This window comes from Piliocolobus tephrosceles, chromosome 20, assembly GCF_002776525.5.
Source record: "Piliocolobus tephrosceles isolate RC106 chromosome 20, ASM277652v3, whole genome shotgun sequence".
Classification (NCBI taxonomy): Eukaryota; Metazoa; Chordata; class Mammalia; order Primates; family Cercopithecidae; genus Piliocolobus; species Piliocolobus tephrosceles.
The window spans coordinates 46693356-46717204 of NC_045453.1; the positions used below are offsets into that span (position 1 = coordinate 46693356).

Consider the following 23849-nt stretch of genomic DNA (forward strand, 5'->3'; position numbering starts at 1 on the left):
TGTGTGAATTTGGTGTGTGTGCATTGGGGAAGAGGTGTTAAGGAGTAAGTTTCAGGAAGGGACCCAAGATTGGACCTCATTGTGCAATGGCAAGTTCTTATATTTATCACATCATGTACATGTGGGTCACAGAAGATATAACCATGATGGATGGGCACCAAGAAATTTTTCAAACTATATTCTGAAGAAAACACTAGTCCAGAGAAAGGTTGAGGATATAATAGTTTCTATCATCAAGTAACTTTAAGAACTGCTGCAAATTAAATCCTCCTTTTAAAGATGCAAAGGCAAAGGTATATATAAATTTCTTAGCACATCAATTTACATCCTTAGCACACCAATTTCCCTCCCTCTCACACATTTTGAAAGCACTAGTTTATGGAGATATAGAAAGTGTCCATTGTTCAGGCTAGGAAGAGTGAGTATCAATCTGCAAGCCATAGAATATGATCAAAGGCTCCTGGGAATATGGGAAACATTCACCAAGTGATATTTTAGAAAAAATAATCTAGTGAGATTTGGAATACAGGACAAGAAAGAAAAAGAGTGTAACCAGGAAATGATTCTAAAAACCTTATCTATCTCCATTCTAGTGTGACTTACAAAAATGTTGGGAGTTGTGTTTGCTTTGTAAAATTTTTCTTTTCAGCTACAGACCACTTTCTTTAAATAAAATATTATCTCAAACCCTAAAAAAAGAGATGAAATAAAACTTACCTGGTTAATGGAGAAGGAGGAGGAGGGCTCCAAATAAGATAAAGAAAACTAGTCTGTAATATACAGATCCTGGGAAAGAAGCAAGGACTAAGAAAGCTTTAACTTCACCAGGGACATATGAAATAATTTTCAAGTTGCATAGTGCTGAATGGTCTATAAACCATAAATGATACGATTTGGCTCTGTGTCCCCACCCAAATCTCCTCTTGCAGCTCCCATAATTCCCGCATATTGTGGGAGGGACTAAGTGGGAGATGATCGAATCATGTGGGTGGGTCTTTCCCATGCTACTGTGGTGATAGTGAATGTGTTTCATGAGATCTGATGGTTTTGAAAACGGGAGTTTCTCTGCACAAGCTCTCTTTTTGCTTGTTGCCATCCATGTAAGACATGACTTGCTCTTCCTTGCCTTCTGCCATGATTGTGAGGTCTCCCCAGGGTTGTGGAACTGTGAGTCCAATTAAACTCTTTCTTTTGTGAATTGCCCAGTCTCAGGTATTTCTTTATCAGCAGCACGACAGTGGACTAATGCAGGACATACGAAGTAATTTTCAAGTTGCGTAATGCTGAATGGTCTATAAACCACAGAGATGTAGCCATCTAAAGTTACTGAAACAGGATGTTATGAAGCTAAAAGGAAAGCTAGGTTTCAACCCCAGTGGGACTAACCAAAACCAATATGGTACGTGACCTTTATGTATTATCAGTCTCACTTTTAAATTTACCAAAAAACAGAGGGGAAAGAGTCAAGTAGCCAGGACTTAAGAAGCGTTTTCTTTGACCTAGCATTGTGAAAATGGCTAAACTTGCCTGGTGACAGCCCTCCAAGCCAGCTAATGTGACTCACTCTATGAATGCCATGCCCAGCAATCTTTGCTATTTCCCTTCCATTTGCCACAATGGTGTACTGAACCAGTTATTATATTTTGAACCACATTACTCTCTCTAGAGTGAAATCCCTATTCTTCACAGATTAAAATGGAACATGATCCACTCTAGATTTTAGTTAGTTCTTACTGTTCACTCTGGAGACTATTTTTTTTTTTTGATATTTAAAAAGCTCATTTTATTAATAATGAAGAAAACACAAATTTAAACCACAATGGGATACAATTTCACACTCAATAAATTGGCAACAATTTTAGAGACTGGCAGTATCAGACACTGGGGAGGACAGGGAACATGGTGATCTTCAAACGGAGTGGGTAGAGTGGGTAGGAGTATACATTGATTCAATCACTTTAGAAAACAGTTTGGTGTTTCACAATACAGTTAACCATATCCATATAATATGACCTAGCAATTCTTTTGTGTATGTGTTTAAATTATTACATTGTGTGTTGAACAAATTTTAAGTGAATGATGAATTGTTAATGAAGTATAGGTAGATAAATATCATAACATAGATCTCATGAGACACTTGACTGTTTTTAGTTATGGCTACTGTATTGGAAAATGTGTTTTCTTCTGCTTTTTTTTTGTATTCTAGTGATTAAATAAAATGCTTCTTTAAACTTTTTTAAAATTTTATTTTTATTTCAATATTTTTTGGGGGTACATGTGGTTTTTGGTTACATGCATAAATTCTTTAGTGGTAATGTCTGAGATATTGGTATACCCGTCACCTAAGCAGTGTACACTGCACCCAATAGACAGCTTTACATCCCTCACACCCCTCCAATCCTTCACCCTCAAGTCCCCAAAGTCCATGATATCATTCTTATGCCTTTGCATCCTCATAGCTTAGTTCTAACATATAAGTGAGAACATGCAGTACTTGGCTTCCCATTCCTAAGTTACTTCACTTAGAATAATGGCCTCCAGCTCCATCCAAATTGCTGCAAAGGACATTATTTCATTCCTTTTCATGGCTGAGTAGTATTCCATGGGGTATATCCATACCACATTTTCTTCATCTACTCATTAGTTGATGGGTATTTAGGTTGGTTCCACATCTTTGCAATTGTGAATTGTGCTGCTATAAACATGCATGTGAAAGTGTCTTTTTCATATAATGACTTTTGTCCCTCTGGGTAAATACCCAGTAGTGGGATTGTTGGATTGAATGGTAGTTCTATTTTGAGCTCTTTAAGAAATCTCCATACTGTTTTCCAAAATGGTTGTACTAATTTACATTCCCATCAGCAGTGTAAATGTGTTCCCTTTTAACCACATCCACCCCAACATCTATTGTTTTTTGACGTTTTAATTATCGCCATTCTTGCAGGAGTAAGGTGGTATCTCATTGTGGTTTTAACTTGCATTTCCCTGATAATTAGTGATGCTGAGCATTTTTTCATATGTTTGTTGGCTATTTGTATATCTTCTTTTGAGAATTGTCTATTTATGTCCTTTGCCCACTTTCTGATGGGATTTTTTTTTTTCTTGCTGATATGTTTGAGTTCTGCAGAGATTCTGGGTATTAGTCCTTGGTCAGAGCATAGTTTGCAAATATTTTCTCTCACTCTGGGGATTGTCTGCTTGCTGATTATTTCTTTTGTTGTTCAGAAGCTTTTTAGTTAATTTAGGTCCCAATTATTTATTTCTGTTTTTGTTGCATCTGCTTTTGAGGTCTTAGTCATTAATTCTTTGCCTAAGCCAATGTCTAAAAGAGTTTTTTTGATGTTATCTTCCAGAATTTTTATGGTTTCAGGTCTTACATTTAAATGTTTGATCCATCTTGCGTTGATTTTTGTGTGAAGTGAGAAATGAGGGTCCAGTTTCATTCTACTTGTGGCTTGCTGGGTTTCCCAGCACCACTCATTGAATAGGATATCCTTTCCCCAATTTATGTTTTTGTATGCTTTGTTGAAGATCAGTTTGCTGTAAATATTTGGCTTTATATCTGGGTTCTTTATTCTGTTCCATTGGTCTATGTGCCTACTTTATAGGAGTACCATGCTGTTTTGTTAATTATAGACCTGTAGTATAATTTGAAGTTGAGTAATATCATGCCTCAAGTTTTTTTTTTTTTGCTTATTTTTACTTTGGCTATGCAGGCTCTTTTTTTGGTTCCATATGAATTTTAGGCTTTTTTTCCTAGTTCTGTGATGAAAGATGATGGTATTTTGGTGGGAATCTGTAGGCAGTATGGTCATTTTCACAATACGGATTCTACCCATCCATGAGCATGGGATATATTTCCATTTGTTTGTGTCATCTGTGAGTTCTTTCAGCAGTGTTTCACAGTTTTCTTTGTAGAGATCTTTCACCTCCTTGGTTAAGTATAATTCTAAATATTTTATCTTTTTTTTCTTTTTGGTAGCTCTTGTGAAAGGGATTGAGTTCTTGATTTGATTCTCAACTTGGTTGTTGTTGGTTTATACCAGTGCTACTGATTTCTGTACATTGATTTGGTATCCTGAGACTTTACTGAATTAGTTTATCGGTTTGAGGAACTTTTTGTGTGAGTTTTAGGTTTTCTAAGTAAATGATCACATTATAGAGAACAGGAACAGTCTAACTTCCTGCTTTTCTCACTTGGATGCCTTTTATTTCTTTCTCTCGTCTGATTGCTCTGGCTAAAATTTCCAGTGCTATGTTGAATATAAGTGGTGAAAATGGGCATCCTTGTCTTGTTCCAGTTCTCAAGAGGAATGCTTTTAACTTTTCCCCATTCAGGATGATGTTGGTTGTTGGTTTGTCATATATGGCTTTTATTACTTTAATGTAAGTCCCTTGTATGCCTATTTTATTGAGGGTTTTTATCATAAAGGATGCTGGATTTTATCACTGCTTTTTCTGCATCTATTGACATGATCATACTGGAGCCTCTAATTTTATGTTCCTTTCCTATCTTCCTTTACTTTGCTGTTTTCCTTTCCCACCACTCCCCTATTTATAGTATACCATATATATTACATCGATTCCCTTTTTGAGGCTCTTTACACATTACCATAAGATTCTCAGAAGCAAAACATACTTCAACTCTCTGACAACGTAATAAACATAGAAAATGATGTACATAGTATTGGTGTAGGCCTTTGGGTTTTTGTTTATTTATTTATTTTTTTTTGGCAAGGAAAATCAAGACTGCAATGAAAGAACATTCTTATAATAAAAACCATTTCTGCAATGAAGTTTGGTTTGACTAAGGTGAAATAAAGAGTTAGGGTATTTGCCAGGCATAACTTTGTACATAATACTTCCTTTAAGCAAATATTTAAGGTTTGTTATTGGGCATTTGTAAGGCAGAAAGAATGGCCGTGATGGGCATAATTGTGCAGATGGTCTAGTTTAGCCCCCTCCAGCCCTGTGCTCATCCTGTTCCCACAAAGACAGGCTGTAGGGGAATCTGGAGAGGAAGAAGGCACACCTTAAATTTTTAAATAGTGTGACAAAATTCTTTCTCACTTAATTTGGTTCAGGCCTACATTTCCCATTTTATTTTGCTCAAGATCTTCAAAAGAAATACCAGATTCAGAAAAAAAATAAATCTCCTACATTTGACATCAATCTAGGTAGTCCTTCACTGTTATAATTAATTTAAAATATATACATATAAATTAGATTTTTCATATTTTATGCTTCAGCTGACAGCTTCCATGTGAGAAGTCTGAGTTCAGAAAGAATGTAATCTATTTTACTTGGATCAGAAAATCCTTAACATTATAAAACAGACTTATTAATGGTCTGAAAAAAACTATAAAAAAAGTTCTTGCAGGTAGGTGGAAGAATATTTGGAGAGCTTTAGGCTAGTGAAAACAAGTGATTAAAAAACATTTGGCTTCCATCTGTAAGTGAAGCATTCACTACTTAAACCAATCCATCACTATGCAGAAAAAAAATCTGCAGTTTATTAAAATTCTTCATATTTAGTAGAAGTCACTCTTTGGGCTTTTTTAAAATTGGAAAACACAGATATATGCATATGTATGCATTTTAATTTTTCTATTATTTTGTAAATAGCAACCATTTAATGATACTGCTAAACTCTACGTACATTATGCTTTCTACTAAGAAGAAATTTGATTTCATTAAAGAAATAGTAGAGGTCAATCCTACTAGAACCAAATCTTTTGTTTAACAAAAAACATCAAGCCACGATGCATCAAATAATTTCATGTGATACCCAATACAGCAAAATTCAAGAACACAAAAGAATCTGAATAGCCTCATGACATTCTTTAATGGAATTTGACCAGCATTTTTAGTCTCTTTAAATCCCAGCAAAATACATTCATCAGAGAACCCTCTTATTTTTTCACTTAATCTCTGCATTTAGCAGCAAAATAAAGAAATACAAACATCATCAAAAGCTGTATCACTTACCATAAATGCCTGTTGAGATGCAGGGAAATGCCTGTAAATAAACCACAAAAATAACAATAAATATTAAAGAAACAAATCTACTCAACATCATCTATCTCAACATCTATTTTGCTTGATAATGGGATGCCCTCTACTTACACATTCAGAGCTATGAGTTGGAGTAGGGGACACTGGAAATGGGGATATTTGATTAGCTGGTAACTGTTCCCTATCAGCAGTTACATCAGCTCACAAGAACCAACTGCTAAGTTTTCAGGAATCTTGTGAAGCAATTGTTAAACAGCTATTATTAAGAAATTAAATTATATAAACCTACAATGAAATAAATGATATCAAAACACAGATAACCAATAGTCAGAACTCATCCCTTTCTAATTACTTTGCACATCTGACTATTACTTATGCTCTTGAGATTACGTATGTCTGTCATATGTGTACAGTGAAATACTACACAAGTCTCTCTTCCCAGCTCCATGGTACATGATGTCACATTAGTTGCTTAAAATCTGAAAACATCAATTAACATTCATGACCCATATTGTGAGACAGTGAAAATCACAGACTGGCTATGGATAAACATTTTAGGTAAAATTCAACAAAAGCATTCTGTGAAAATCAATCAACTATTTAGAATGTATAATAAAGAGTATTACATACATTATTATTATGATACCTAAATTGTGTGCTACGTGTTCTTTATGTCAGTAAAATTTAAAAGAAGCTTATATAAAACATACCCCTTTTTTGACAGCCAGTCTTTAAACATTTACCAGCACACTACTGCTTATGCTGTATTTTGCTTTGCCGTGTTTAAAGAATTTGATTGAAAAAAATGAATTGACAAATGTAAATGTACATTTCACTCTAAATTACGTTTTCTAGCTATAGAAAGTGGTCTGGGTGTGGCAACTTTCTCTGCCAATGGATTTCTGTGTAAATTCAACCAAATTGTTTTACTCTTTCTGGTCTGTATTTTTCAATTGCAAAATGGAGATAATGCCTACCATACAGAAATGTCTTCTGGACTGTTGGTGGGAACGTAAACTAGTACAACCTCTACAGAAAACAGTATGGAGATTTCTCAAAGAACTAAAGATAGAACTACCATTCCATCCAACAATCTCACTGCTCAGTATCTACTCAAAGGAAAAGAAATTATTATTTTTTAAAAAACTTCTATTCCTACATTTATCACGGTGCTATTCACAATAGTAACAATATGGAGTCAACCTAAGTGTCCATCAGTGGAGAACTGGATAAAGAAAAAGATGGTAGATGGACTACTATTCAGCCACAAAAAAGAATGAAATCATGTGTTTTCTAGCAATATAAATGGAACTAGAGACCATTACTTTAAGTGAAACAACTCAGTCACAGAAAGACAAATACCGCATGTTCTCATTTTTAGTGGGAGCTAAGAAATGAATACACACGGACATAGAGAGTGGAATAATGCATTGAAGACTCAGAAAGGTGGAAGGGGGCAAGGGGTGAGAAACTACCTGAAGGGTACAGTGTATGTACACTGTTAGGGTGATGGGTACACTAAAAGCCTAGTTTTCACCATTACACAGTATATTCATGTAACAAAAGTGCACTTGTACCCCCTAAATCTATAAAACAAAAAGTGAAAAAAAGAAATGTGCTGTTGGAATGACAGAATTTTTTTTTTTAAGTTACTGGCACTATGTTAGAATCTCAAAACTGCAGCTGCTATGGACCATAATAACTAACATTACTGAGGTCAACAATAATAAAATATCTAAGTCCTTTTTGTTCATATCTTTTGGCTAAATGTATACTGCCTTTTATTTCTATTATCACTATTACACAGCCTGTGTGTTTATTCCCAACTGTATGTCTGTAAAATAATATATGCTTTTTTCTGTTCCTGTGGAAGCCTTTACTATTAATAGTAAATTCTACTGTTTATAAAGGGAAAGTAGAACAGTTTCTGGAACATAGCAACTGCTCTTTTTAAATTACATTTATGAGTCAATGCTTTGATCTCGAGGGTTCTTGAGGTGCCAATAACATCTGAAGAATGTTCTTGACTGATTGAATCATTCAGTGATACAGATCATGAAGCAACAGTGTAACGCAAAGTCTCTTTACAGGCATTCACCAAGACTACCAATAGGCGTTACTCTGAAAATCAACTGCAAGCTTACGGTATATTTGTTATGATTAGAAAGGACTCAGTTCAGGAATAGTCTACTTAAAAATACAAATTAGAGAGGATTAAGAGTCATTCCTATATTTGTGCCATGCCAGCCATGTTCCATTGTACCTTTTAAGTGGGATAAAAGTGAGTTTACAGCTTGAGCCCCGGGAATTCCATGGGAGCAAACTAAACATGTGAGCATCATATATCTCATGTCTGGAGAGAAAAATAAATGTTTGAGAACTGCTGCATTGAGCCATCAAGGTGTAGGGAAGGTAAGATTGTACCTCTACCTTCTTAGAGTTTTTCAGTTGTGGCTGATAATTAAATTGACACAAGACAGATTAACAGGAAAAAAAATACAAATTTATTTAATTCAAGTTTTATGTGGTATTGGAGGCTTCATAAGAAAATGATGACTCAAAGATGCAGTTAAACACTTACATACTAAATTGGGCAAAGAGTAGTAGATTATGAAGATGTGACAAGGTAAACAGGGCTTGGGCTAGGGTAGGTAATTGAGTGAAGTGAGAAGAAAGACAAGAGTTTAACAAGGTGTGTTTGGACAGATTTCCAGTGGCCTCAACTTCCCATCCTTGATGATAAGAATGACACTTTTCTGGTAGTACAGGAAGGATATCTTTCACGTGGAAATTTTTATCTCCTCCTTTTAAAAAGGACTGCAGGAGTGTTCTTTTGCACCTGCCCTTTTTTTAAGTGCCTTTGACTCAAAATAGTCAATGTGCCAGAGGGGCATATTTTGAGTTGTATATTCTGAACTCTTTCAAAGGGAAAGTCAGAAGATAGCAAAATGCTTTCAACAAGATGGCCCACTTTAACTCACACCTTGGTGTCCTTCCAGTTTATAATGTGGGGCAGTTTACTGAACTACTCTGAATGCTGTTTTTTTCTTTAGTAAATGGAAACTCTGAGGCCTGCCTCAAAGGGTTTGTAGGAGGAGTAAGAGAAATAAAGAACATGAGCATTGTGTCTGAGAAGTAGTAATACCTTGATTAGTGATGACTCCTGGCATGGATGCTGTGATGTTCACCAGGTTCTGTTGCTCCAGAGCAGGGCTTCCCAACCTCAGCACTATTGATATTTTGGACCAGATAACTCTTTGTTCTTGGAGGCTATGTGCATTGTGGGAAGGTTAGCAGCACCCCTGGATGCTACCAGCTAGATATCAGTAGCATCTCTCTAGTTGTGCTCATCAGAAATATTTCTAGACATTGTCAAATGCCCCCAGGGAAAAAAAATCATCTCTCGTTGACAATCACTGACCTGGAATCTAGGACCTAGAACCCAGCAGACAGCCTTCAACTATCAACCTTTTCAAGGACTGCCTCAGCTATAAAAAGCCACCTCACCCAGAATCATGTCCCTGCCTAGGACAGTTCACACCAATAACTGATCAATGAAGTGGCACAAGACCTGGCCACCTTGGCTCATCAGTACAACACTGAAAGGTCCTTCCAGCTTCAGAGTTCCTTACTGGGTCAGTAGGGTCCTTCGCTGGGACTATCTTCAGCTCACCTTCTCCCTCAGTCCACTCCTGCTTCCTTTCTCTCTTTCCCAGGTATTGATTTAAGGGCACTCCTTAATAAACATCTAGCATCTTAAACTCTGTCTTAGAGTCTGTTTCCTGAGAGCTGCTCTGGGCTAACTCCCTTTCGCTTCCCTCTTAGATCCAGCTATGTATATCTTTCTTCCATCAGATCTAGCAGAAGAAAAACATACTGCGCCGTTAGTGACAAGTTTCATTTGCCTTATCTCTCAGTTCTATCTTGGAATCAATCATGCAACTTAGTAATTGAGTCTGAATGTATCAACTGCCTTGTCTGTTTTAACAAGGACAAATAGTTTCATCTGGAAATGACATCGTTGCCTTGAATGTGAAAGCAAATGGTAGTGTAATGGAGGATGACTTTGGTAATATTATTGCATTAATTCAAACAAAAAGGCAATAGTAAAGCAGAGATGGAAATAGAGTATTATGGAAAAAAACTCATTTGATGTAAAATAACTTCGCACAGAATTCATCGAAACTAAACCTACTCCATTAATCATTTTTTATTACTCAAGAGAGAGGGACAGACAGAGAGAGACAGGGAGAGAGAGATTGAGTAAGAGCAAGTGAACAAGCCAACTAATGACTTTTGCAGCACATAATTTGTGTTCTTTGCCATAGTAAACTTCTGATGGGGCCATCAGAAGTGAGTAGCATGAGATTTCTTTATTTCAAAGGTGCATTTAATATAACCACCTTCCATGTAAATACTATCCCATGGAGGAATGATCAATTGTACCAAAACCCATGCCAGGTATGCACATAACTCAGCAATCACCTCTAGAATTTGGAGAATGACATTAGCAACCCAATTTGTGAGGCTCCAGATTCTCCTTCCAGCAAATTTCAGGAGCAATATGTCTCCATGCTAATCAGGCCTGAGCACCCAGCCATTAGAAATTCTAAGGAGATTAAAAAAAAAAAAAAAAAAAATCATCTGAGGCCGAGGCAGACAAATCGCTTTAGAGCAGGAGTTAGAGACCAGCCTGGGCAACATGGTGAAACCCTGCCTCTACTAAAAATATAAAAAATTAGCCATGCATGGTGGCACATGCCTGTAGTCCAGGCTATTCAGGAGGCTGAGGTGGCAGAATCACCTGAGCCCAGGATGCTGAGGCTGCAGTGAGCCATGATTGCACCACTACACTCTAGCCTGGGCCACAGGAGTGAGACCCTGTCTTAAAAAAAAAAAAAAAAAATGACTTAGAGTGGAGAATTCTTTCTCATGTGAAATTATAGATTGGGTCACCAAGTGGGAAATACTTTTATAGCCCAACATGTTGGCATCAAGCAGATTTGCAAAAACATTGAAATCCTTAAGGCTGTAGATTCTGTCCCATTCCCTTGAAAGTCTGTCTTCATTTCTTCCCTTTCTAAGTAATTTAAGGGTAAGGAAGGAAACGCTCCTCAGCCTTCTCTGTCTTGACCCTAACAGTGTCTCAAAACATACACAATAAACCCTAAGCCATCATCCCTACCAGTTGCTTTTCTCTGACCCTTGATTCTCAGTTTAAGCATTCCTGCAAACGGAAATTTCTTTCTCTCTTACTTATCCATCGTCATCCCATCCACTCTTACACAGCAGTCTTGCAGTCTGGGTAGAAAGGACATCACCTTCAACTCCATGGGAAGGGGCTGACGGACCTAAATAAGCAGCATACCTTCCTCTCCATAGCCACAAGAATCGAAAGATGAAGAGTTGATTGACCACCATTGACCTGTTGGTGTAAATTAACTGTAAAGTGCTCTTAACCTCTAGAATTTTTCATTTGCTTAGCCAACACATTCCTTACTGTTTAGTCAGTTTTAGTTAGATTTCCCATTATTTGCAAGCAAAATCATGCTACCAGATATACCTTCCATTTAAGTGTTTTTAATTATATATCACATTTCACTGACTCAGGCAAGCTGTCAATTGTAAGAAACACCATTATTTTGTGTTACTTTGTGGACCACTAAGAAGAGAAAGCTCCATCAGTTAAAACATAACACATACTTTCTTACCATTTAGGATTTTCATTGCATACTTATTGAAGTTCCTATTGTTGATTTATGTAGATAATTTTTAAGCACATCTTCCTCCAGAGCATGGATAAAAAGGAGATAAATTGGTTGTTTCCTAAAACTTTCTCACATTCAGGATCCAGTACTTATGAATCACTTTTCAACTCAGAGTCATAGATAGGAGTTTTCCACAGTTTTATCCTCATAGCCTCAAGAATGATGGTGTCGCTCCAGTCCTTAATGAGTGAGCCATTGTTGGCTCCGCACTTTTCTTCCAAACCACTAACACCCTCTCTGAAAGTTTTGTGGGTAGCTCTTTATTTTTTCATGCCAGAGCTGCCAACAAAGGGTTTCAGACAACAGCCAGGCCACATACCTCCTTCTCAGGCACCCCCTAATTGGTTGGTTAGCTGAAAGTCAAGGGGTTGCAGTTGTCCAGCCAATCCTCCAGAAATGACAACCAAATGTGCACATGTACAGGAAGAGAAACTTCATCACAACTATGTGCGACTGTAAAACACCCCAAGTATAAGAGTTATCCTAGTTTCAAATAAATTAGAATATGAGGACATGTGCATCGTAGAAACAATGAAATTCAGAATATCATTCTTTTCCTTCTTTTTCTTTTCTCAGAGACAGGGTCTCACGCTGTTGCCCAGGCTGGAGTACAGTGGTGCAATCCTAGCATACTGTAGCCTCAAAGTCTTGTGCTCAAGCCATCCTCCCTCCTCAGCCTCCTAAGTAGCTGGGACTAGAGGCATTCGCCACCATATCTGGTTAATTTGTTTTTATTTTTTGTAGAGATGAGGTCTCACTATGTTTCCAAGGCTAGAGTCAAACTCCTGGGTTCAACTGATCTTCCTGCCTTGGCCTCCCAAAGTGTCAGGATTCCAGGCATGAGCCACTGTGCTTGGCCCCACTCTTTTCTTTACATGTTGGTTATCAGCATAGTGGGTTGTGCCATCATGCCCTTAACTGGGATGCGGTATACTTCAGCACTTTCAAACCATGGTATGCCTAACTCTAGGAGTATGAAAGATATTTTGAGGTGGTAAACAGATAGACATTACCCATTTAAATGTGATATTTACATTTTTCCCAAGTCTTCATCCCTCCTTCTATACATACCCTTTACCATATAATTTTGCACTTCCTCTACAATAGGCTGAATGTTTGTGTCCCCTACAAGATTCATGTGATGCAGCTCTGGTCCCACTGTGGTGGTGCTTGGAAGTGGGGCCTTTGGGAGGTGATTAGGTCATGAGGGTCGAGGCCTCATGAGTGGGATTAGTGCCACTAGAGGACATTAGAGGCCAGAGAGCTACCTAGCTCTTCTTTCCACCACGTGAGAATACAAGGATAAGTTGGCTGTCTGCAACTTGAGCCCTGAAAGAGGGCCCTCACCATAACCTGACTATGCTGGCACCCTGATCTTAGATTCCCAGCCTCCAGAACTGTAAGAAATAACTGTTTGTTGTTCAATCACAGTCTATAGTAATTTGTTATGCATTCTGAACCAAGTAAGACACCCCACGAGGGGAGTTGTATGAATGCAATGTTGTGTCCATCCCCTAAATCCATACACTGAAACCTAATTCACAATATGATGGCATTAGGAGGTGGAGCCTTTAGGAGGTAATTAGGGGATGAGTGAATGGGATCAGTGCCCTTAGAAGAAGAGACGTGAGGGCGAGGATCTCTTTCTCCACCATTTGAGGCCACAGAAAGAGGACAGGCAGTCTACACACCAAGAAAAGAGCTATTGGCAGACACCAAACCTTCTAGCACCTTGATCTTGGACTTCCCAGCCTCTAGAACTGTGAGAAATATAAGTTGTTTAAGCCACTCAGACTATGGTATTTGTTATAGCAGCCTGAGCTAAGACAGGGGATATATTTTTCTTCATCCCAGTGATGATAGACTTGAGAATGTGACTTGATTTGGCCAATGGGATAATAATGGACATGACATTTAGGTTTAAATTTTTGCATTCCTGTCTTTGGAGGAGAACAATGAGAAGACTATACCATGAGAACATGCCTCATGTAGCTACTGGTCCAGGGAGGCTGAGAGACAAGCGGAGTAGATGTAGTAAACCCAGCCTTTGATCAGCTGTGCGCCAGCCAACCCATAGCCATGTAAGCAAGAAATGCTTACTATTGCACATTACTGAGTTTTTGAGTGGCTGGTTATATAGCATTACTGTAGCAATGACAACGATATAAATATGCTAAAACGATAAGTTATTATAATCATAATAAGTGATACTTGTTTTCCACCTATGATAATGATACAAAGTTTCCTTTGAAAATAAAATTGCTTAAAGAGTCAGTTAGAATATTAGGTAAACCAGAAGATGGAATGTAAATGACCAAAGTTTGGAAAATACTGATGCAGGAATTAAAGACTTGACATGGAAAGCACGAGTACATGGAGTTGGAGGCTAGCCTAGATAGCATAGTAAGACCCTCATCTCTGCAAAAACTTTAAAAAATTAACCAGGCTTAGTGGTGCATCCCTATAGTCCCAGCTACTTGAAAGGCTGAAGTGGGAAAAGTTTAATAGTTTCAGTTTGAGGCTGAAGTGAGCTGCGATAGTGCCACTGCATTTCAGCCTGGGCAATAGAGTGCCATTCCGTCTCTTCAAAAAACACAAGGGTACGGTGCCTCATGCCTGTAATCCCAGCACTTTGGGAGGCTGAGGCAGGTGGATTGCTTTAACCCAGAAGTTAGAGAACAGCCTGGCCAGCATAGTGAGACCTTGTTTCTACAAAACATACACAAATTAACCAGGTGTGTTGGCATGCACCTGTAGTCCCAGCTATTCAGGAGGCTGAGGTGACAGGATTACCTCAGCCCAGGGAAGTTAAGGCTGCAGTGAGCCATAAACCTGCCACTGCACTCCAACGTGGGTGACAGAGTCAGACCCTGTCTCAAAACCAAAACAAAACAAAAAGAATATGGGTGGCCAGGTTGCATGTTACAGCATGGAAAAGTATGGGAAAAGTGGGGCCAAGCATGACATGGAAAGCACTCACAGCTGGGAGCTGTGTTTTATCCCCTCTGGGAGCCAATGTTATATCCCCTCAGCACCTCTGTATCCCCATCTGTAAAAGGAGCAGAGCTGGCTACATGGCTTATTTGGCTATTAAATTCTGTGATGCTATGAAACAGCCTCTTATCCTTCTCTATAGTTCAAGATAAAGGTGATAGAGAGACAGGCCATTTTATAGTATCCTGAATGCCTCACAGTGTTTGGACATGTGAGGCAGCAGCATTGCAGCAATAATAGTCATTTCTTGAATTACTGAATGTGCTGAGCACTGGGCTCAGAGCTCTATGTGCATTATCTGATTCATTCCCATGAACAAGCCTGTGATCAAAACCAGATTGCCCGCTTTCTATAAACATGGAGAGGAGAGAAGCTAAGAAAGAAAACTCGTCCAAGGTCACAGAAAGGAATACTACAGGATTTCTTTATCTCGTAGAAAGAGTAATTGATTCTATTTTTTAATTATACAAATAATACATGAATACAAGGCTCAAAACAAGACATTCTCTTACAGCCACATGCTTCCTCTCCTCTAATGCACTGAGAACACCCTCCTTCAGGCCTTCACTGCCAAAAGTAGAGTGAGAATCCTCCTTCTGCATTCATTTACATTTTTAAAGACTAAATAGTGTCATGTCCTCTTCCTCATCTCAACCCTGTAATCACCTCCCATCGTACTTTAATAAAATGCAAAGTCACAACCATGACCTCCAATCCTTGCTTCCTTAGCCCCTCCCTTCCACTTTTCCCCTGCTCTTGAGTTCCAGCCACATTGGTCTCCTTTTTTTCTTCAAATGCACAAAGCATGATTCTGCTCTGGGGCCACTGGCCTTACTGTCACCTCTGTCTTGCACACTCCATTTCCCAAATACTCTCTGGTTTTCTCCCTTGTTCCTTTTAGATCTTTGATCAAATGTCACCTCCTCAAAGAGGTCTTCCTAGCCTCCAGCTAAATTACTCTCTATTGCTTAGCCTGCTTTGTATCTCTTTACAACTGCCATCACCACCTGACACACAGTTGTTTGCTTGTTCACTGTCTCCCCAACTTCAATTCCTTCCTTCCTGAGATGCAAACTCCCAGGAAGACCTTTGCTTTGTTGCTGTATCACCAGCACCTAGAATGGTGTCTGGAACTCAATAAATATCTGTTGAGTGGATAAATGAGTAAATGATTAATTAAGCTATAAGATCTATACAAGCAGAGCCATATTTTTCTTCTACACAAATTGGAGCTTACATTGGTTTTTATGTTCTGGAACTCGCCTTTTTTCATGTAGTAGGTTTTAGGAGATCATTCAAAGTCAGTGTATATCGATCTATCTCATATGTTTCTAATAGCACATTCTAGTCTATGGCATGATTATACTACGTTTATTTAACTCCTGCCACATTGATGAATATGTAGGCTGTGTGTAAATTTTGCTGTAACATGCAACCTGGCAACCCACATTCTGTTTGTTTTGTTTTGGTTTTGAGACAGGGTCTCACTCTGTCACCCACGTTGGAATGCAGTGGCAGGATTATGGCTCACTGCAGCCTCAATCTCCCTGGGCTCAGGTGATCCTCTCACCTCAGTCTCTGGAATAGCTGGGACTACAGATGCATGCCAACACACCTGGTTAATTTGTGTATGTTTTGTAGAAACAAGGTCTCACTATGCTGGCCAGGCTGTTCTCTAACTTCTGGGTTAAAGCAATCCACCTGCCTCAGCCTCCCAAAGTGCTGGGATTACAGGCATGAGGCACCGTACCCTTGTGGTTTTTGAAGAGACGGAATGGCACTCTATTGCCCAGGCTGAAATGCAGTGGCACTATCACAGCTCACTTCAGCCTCAAACTGAAACTATTAAACTTTTCCCACTTCAGCCTTTCAAGTAGCTGGGACTATAGGGATGCACCATTAAGCCTGGTTAATTTTTTAAAGTTTTTGCAGAGATGAGGGTCTCACTATGCTATCTAGGCTAGCTTCCAACTCCTAGCCTCAAGTAATCCTCCTGCCTTGGCCTGTCAAAGTGCTGGGATTCCAGGCATGAACCACCATATCTAGCCTTATAACCAACATTCTAGATGTTTCTACCTAATGTATTCTGGTAGGATATATTCCCAGAAATAAAATTAACCCACTTAACCATTAGGTTAAAGAAAAAGCACATTCAAAATTTTAAAAATACTACCAAATTGCTCCCCTTAAAGTTTTCTTTCAGTATAAAATCTTTTTAAAAGTGGAGAATAGTCAATAATTCAACGTGGTAAAAGGATGCTATCTCCTTCAAAAACTGCATTCAAAAGTGCAAACACTATTACAGTGCCCATCTCACCCACAAGGCTAACTGACCCAACGGCCAAGGTTATTTGTAGGAGACTGTGAATGAGATCACATAGAAACGGCCAGTGAAGTGTTTGGAGTGCAGTGTGCAAGCTCACCGAGGCACTATAATTATAAGTAATAACTTGGTTTCTTTTTGTTTTCTTCATTATACCTTTGAAAGCGCTGTCGTAAAGTCATTTATTGCCAGCTGCTTTCATGTTTATAACCACTCGACTCCATGCAGTATAAAACAAACTATTACATGGCCATGAATAGTAGCAGTCCTCTTTCAAACTTTTTATTTTCCGAGAAGACAGCTGGATTAGTTTCACCACGAATTTATTAGGATGCAAAGTGTTGGAACTAGCAAATGTAAGAACTTGACTTTTGCCTGAGCTTGCTTGGGTGACTTGTAGGAATGTTTTACTGTAAATTATACATATGTGAAAAGGAGAACAGGTCTCCATAAACCAGCTGAACCCAAGAGAATGTGCATTCTGTTCTAAAATGTTTACATCTATAAACTCCCTTTATATAGAAGCAAGGGGAAGAAACAAAGATTAAAAACAAAATTAGACAAAATCCCTGCTCATATTAACAGCAAATCAGTTGTGCAATATGAAAGCTTCTACCGGAACAAAATGTTCCCCAAATGGTGACCCTTCAATGACCTTAATCACCTCTAATTTTGTAAGTATCCCCTCTCCATCTTCCTTGTAATTAAGGAACACGTATCAGGCACATTCTGCATACCTGGCACTAAGAGGCGGGAAGTGCAGCGGGATGCCCTTAGGTGACTTTGCTGGTGCAGAGCCCGAGGAAAATTGACATAAGAGGCAATCTTTTCAAATCCCCTGAGAAGTAAATTACCCACTCAAGACTGAAAAGCCCACACATCATGGCTACTGCCAGGCCTAACTGACCCTGATATGGGGGCCTCTTGGGCTGAAGAAGGGGTTTAAATGACAAGGAGAAGCCTCTTGCACACAGGAATTGGGGACAAGAGCACAGGGCTGATTGCAGGAGCTCTGGAGGACAGATGCACCCGGGAGCATTCCTCAGCATAGCTCTAAGGGACACAGTTGGTGCCTCATCCTTCTCCAAGCCCATGCACCCCTGTCCATGATCTGTCCCCCTCACAGTGACTGCCAGAGGACTGCCCCCCTGGAAACTGGAGCTGACTTTTATAGTGCACACAGAGCTTGGGAATCAAATGCTCCCCAGGGGCAGCCCTTTACCAATGACTGATGGGTGAGGAATGGGAGGGTGCAAATTCCTTGCCCTTGCCCTGGTGGGGACAATGTTGAAGGGTGACCTTCACCGTCTGGAGAGCAACCCCATGGCCTTGGGCAATCACCTGGGATTTGCCCCAATACTCACTCTTCGTTTCACTCTTGCTTCTTCACATCTCACCTGTTGTTTCCTGGGACCACTTCATCATAAATCTCTTTGCCCCAAATCCTTATTTCAGAGTCTGCTTCTGAGGAAACCAACCGAAGACATTTGATACTGTCATTTCCCTCGGTGTGGCTGGCAGTAGAGCTTTTAAAGTGAAATAAACCTACAGGGTTATTTTGGCAGAACCTCAGAGGAAACAGAGCACTTGGTCGTAACCAGAGAGTTTTGGTAAGAAGGAGAAGGAAAAGCAGGTAAATCTTATAAAGCCACAAGCAGGAAGAAAGGCTCCCCTGACACCTGGCTTAAAACCCAGGAGGGGCTGCCAAGGACAAACACCTGGGAAAAGATTCAGCGAGCGGCCCCTTAAGAAGGCAGCGTTCCTTGGGACTCTGTCTCTCATGTGTCCAGTGCCTCTGAAGGGTTTTTAAACAAATCCAAGTGGAGGTTATTATGGATTCTTGGTTTTGAGTCAATCCCTGGTTTTCTTAGTAAGTTGTACCTTCCAATATCTCTTAATTAGAAAGTTGAAGGTCTGACTTCCAGGAGAAGCATTTAAGAAAATGCATTCACAACAACCAACCAATCACAAAGCAACAAACACAGATGGTCTCAGAGACAACCTCCCATGTGATATTGATGTTGCTAGTTCCCAACCCTTAACAGGCTCGGGTGGTGAGGGGGCCAAAGAACCTAGGGGCCAGGTGCTATGGATAGAGCAATCACCCATTTCTCACCTAACTTGGCCTCAAATCTTCCTCCAGGACTCACTGACAGGCTGCTAATAAACTGAACAGTTGTTAGAGGGGAGAGAGAATACACATTCAACAATATTTACTGGAAGATCATAGAAATGGACGGAATACTCAGGAGCTCCAGCAATCAGGCTCTTCCCCTCTTAAAGCTTAACAAGTAGGAAGAAAGATACCACCTTGTAAATTCTACAGCTTCCAGAATGATTTCACACAGGCTTCACTGTCTCTCATAATAACCAAGTAAGACTGACAGAAGGCATTATTCTTCTTCTTATCCCCAGACTGGGTGAGTAACCTCCCCAGAGTCATACAGTGGTTAAGGAGAAAAGCTCAGACAGAAGCCCCGATCCTGTGACTCAGAATTCTAAGCACTTTCCACTGCAGAACAGAGTCAGTGAGGTCAAGGGAAGAAGGGAAAGAGAATCCATCTTGAGCATCCTCGGTCCTTGAGAAAGAACTGGTTAGAGATGAGAATTCTTTTTCAGCATGCACACTGTGAAAACCCTTCCACGAGCCACCTACCAGATCTTAACAGCCTTAAACATGTCCTCGAACTGAAGGTTTAGTGTGACTTTCTCCCAAAAAAGAGAAGAAAACTATCCTCCGTTATAGTGTTTCTCGAACTTTAGCTGCATCAGAATCACCCGGAGGGCCCAACCACCAGTCTCCCATCTGGTAGGTCTGCGGTGGAGCCCAAGAATTTGCATTTTAACAACCTCCCAGTTGATATTGCTGTTGCTGGCTCCCAGGACCACACTTTTCTTTTCTTTTTTTCTTTTTCTTTTTTTCAGACAGGGTTTCACGCTGTCACCCGGGCTGGAGGACAAGGGTGCAATCATGCACCACTGCAACTTTCACTGCTGGGGCTCAGGCGATTCTCCCATCTCAGCCTCTCCAATAGTTGGGAATTACAGGCACAAGCCAGCTCACCCATCTAATATTTATTATTATTATTCATAGGGACGAGGTCTTGCTGTGTCGTCCAGGTTGGTCTCAAATTCCTGAGCTCAAGCAATCCTACTGCCTCGGCCTTCCAAAGTGCTGGGATTACAGGCGTGAGCTCTCCATATCTGGCCCAGGACCATGCTTTGTGAACCATTACTCTATCAATTTCTAATCAAAGCTTTTTTCCCTTTTTTTTTGTCCAGCTGCACCAGATAATTGTAGCCCAGACTGCATCCCTCTCATATCCAGCACAGTCTCTCTTCCCTGGGATGAGCTAAGGTTCTTTTCTGTGTTTACTAATCTGTCACAGAACCACATAATTGGAGAAGGAGCAGATTGCTAGTTTACCAACACATATGCAGATTTTATGCCTGCAGATTTTTGACACCTCCGTTTTATCCCTTAAAATGTCAACATGTTCTCTCTACAAATTGGGCAATTCCATTTCATCCCCTCCATGATTTCATGGTGTGAACTTGAAAACATTACATAACTGAAGAGATGGGTTCCCACATGAATATGGCCACTTTTTTTTTTTTTTTTTTTTTTGAGACAGAGTCTTGCTCTGTTGCCCAGGCTGGAGTGCAGTGGCGTGGGATCTCAGCTCACTGCAACCTCCGCCTCCTGGGTTGCACACCATTCTCCTGCCTCAGTCTCACGAGTAGCTGGGACTACAGGTGCCCGTCACCATGTCTGGCTAATTTTTTTTGTATTTTTAGCAGAGATGGGGGTTTCACCGTGTTAGCCAGGATGGTCTTGACCTCCTGACCTCGTGATCTGTCTGCCTCGGCCTCCCAAAGTGCTGGGATTACAGGCGTGAGCCACCTGGCCCAGCCAATGCAGCCCCTTTTTAAACTAATTACATGTGCAAACACCTGACTCCATATCGTATTTATGAAAGTCAGGTGAGACCCTCTTGGCAGCTGCTGGGGGCCTAAACTTTAGAATGGTTTATGAAGAATCAGGGCTTTAAACAAATGAACTGTGATTATGCAGTTTGATTCAATATGTAAAGGTAATAAATTCTTCTTTCCTTAGTCACAAAGGAAGACATTAGTCAAGGCTAATGCACACTTTATATTTAACAAGGGAATTAATTAGGGGATAATGACCAAGAAAGGGGTGTCTAAAGGACACACCCTGTAGAAATGACTAAAATAAAATAATGCAAGCAAAGAAAAAGAGAAAGAAATTGATTGTAGTCATATTTCCCAAGTTAAAAATTGCTACTCGTGGCCTGAAAATGGCTGTGCTTTGTGGGCCATCAATCACTGTGAAGAGTTTTATCAACTGGAGTCTATTATGGAAATGAGCAAAAAGAACAAGATGGGGAGCAGCCAGTCTGCAAGGAGATATGACAGCTCAGGCCCCAGGAGGTAAGTTATTTCTCCACATTTCTCAGTGTTCACTGCATTAATCCAACCAGCAACCACAAGGAGGAGAGCAAGCAGCTGGCCATTCACTAAATGCTCTGCAGGCCAGTGTTGGCTCCCACACTGGGAGATGAGCAAACCATAAAGATGAACAGATTCGGTTTTGCAAAATGTGACAAACCTAAAATTCACTACAGCAGAGTAGAGAGTGAATTTCTTTCTACTCCTAGGGAGTTAACTCAGTCCATACACTAGATTGTTATTCTTATTAGAAAGGTAATAAGGTCACTTATTGCATGGATAAATTGATGATGGATGGAAGAAAAGATGGATGGAGGAATGGATGGCTGAATGGATGGAGCAAGTCTTGACTTGAATAATTTTAGCTGCTACTAGTTCTGCTAGACTTTGACTTCATCAAAAGTTTAATTTCACAAAGTGAATAATTTAATTTTTCATCACAATCTTATGATTGCATCTTGATTAAGGACAAACAAAATAAAAATTATCCATAGCAGACTGTAACTATATCTCAGATAAAACTTACTACAGCCAAGTGTTATATTCCTGTAAAGTGTGTGGAAGGATTGCTGCCCATCGCTTTTCCTCTGCCTCCACTGTTTTTAATTTTTGGGATTCTCTAAAGGTGGGACACATCCTTCAATATGCAAAATGACAGTTTCATTAGTAGCAAACATCACTTAATGTAATTGAGGAACCTATTTGAGGACAAGTAAGAAGCCAATGATTAGACAAGACTGGAGATTTATTTCCCACGAAATCCAAAGAACTGCCCAAAGTTTCCCCACCCTACAAAATGTGTTCCTCTTGGAACTAACGTACCTTCATGGGATCTCTAGCTCACACTCAGCTGTAAAACCTATAAATTATTCCTTTGGCCACCCCAGATCACTTTAAACTTTGTTTCAGTGTTTTTCTAGAAGAACAAATATCTAACTCAGAATTGCAACTGCCCCTGTAGTTATTTGTTCTAACTCTCGTATGCGCCATGCATGGCTCCCCTCTCCACCATTTTTGAAGGGGCTCACCCAAGCATCATCTAAATTTCTCCAGGGATAGGGAGTTCCCTGGTTCACAGAGAGCCATGGACCAGTACTTGTCAAAAGTCAATGTGTATCCAATCATATGGTCATATTGCTAAAATGCAAATTCTCATTCCGTTTCTCTGGGGCAGGCTGAAATTATGTTTCTAACAGGGTCCCAGGTGATGCTAATGTTACTGTTCTGTGGACATATATAGAAGCAAGTAAACAGAAAATAATTCAACTTCAGGATCTACTTTCATGATATCATTGCACTAATTCCAACCTGGGGAAGGCAGAGAGTAGGGGATTATTATTTTCACGTACATGGATACCTCAAGTGGCAGATCTTCAAAAGCTACACAGATGTTAAAGATAACCAGGAAGAGACTGGATGACGAAGCCTGTGCTCTACACTTGTACCTTCTAACAATACTGCCATTTTTAAACACCTAACTCCTCTCATCCTGATAAGTACATGTGTCCTTTTGTTCACACCATCACAGACTCAATTGTTTCCTAGTGGGGCACTGTTCACATCATCACAGACTCAATTGTTATTTTATTTTACTTTTTTTTTGAGATGAAGTCTTGCTCTGTCGTCCAGACTGGAGTGCAGTGGCATGAACTCGGCTCACTGCAAACTCCACCTCCCGGGTTCACGCCATTCTCCTGCCTCAGTCTCCCGAGTAGCTGGGACTACAGGCACCCACCACCACGCCCGGCTAATTTTTTTTGTATTTTTAGTAGAGACAGGATTTCACCATGTTAGCCAGGATGGTCTCGATCTCCTGACCACATGATCCGCCCGCCTCAGCCTCTCAAAGTGCTGGGATTACAGGCTTGAGCCATCGCACCCAGCCCTAGTGGGGCATTTTTATCTGTTTCTACCTGTCCATGGCACTTCTACAGCTTAGATTCACAGTCAATATATTCCAAAAATTGGGGTCAGAATAATTATCGAACATAAATGTGCAGACAAGCCACAAGAGGATCTTGTTAAAATGAAAATTCTAATTCAGTGAGTCTGGGTTGGGGTCTGAGATTCTGTATTATTAACATGCTCCCAGATGATACCAACACTGACAGTCTTGGGATTACACTCTGAGTAGCAAGAGTTTTAGACTACTGAGTCTTCAAACTAAGAACTTGTGCAATTCTGATCCCTCTACTGATGTTGACCCTTATATCAGTAAAGTGTCCTATGCTGCAAATTACAGGAAACTTAACACCAAGTGGCAAAGTGAAAGAAAT

The 23849-nt window shown here is 39.8% G+C and overlaps 1 protein-coding gene across 6 annotated transcripts in view; it reads right to left on the reverse strand.

Annotated features, from left to right (window-relative positions):
- Positions 1-23849, reverse strand: part of MACROD2 (mono-ADP ribosylhydrolase 2) — a 2106139-nt gene that overhangs the window by 619474 nt on the left and 1462816 nt on the right. For all 6 annotated transcript variants that reach the window (XM_023217826.3, XM_023217825.3, XM_023217824.3 and 3 more), the window contains one exon: positions 5989-6019. In XM_023217826.3, the coding sequence (XP_023073594.1) occupies positions 5989-6019 (31 nt within the window). The remainder of the gene's footprint in view (positions 1-5988; positions 6020-23849) is intronic.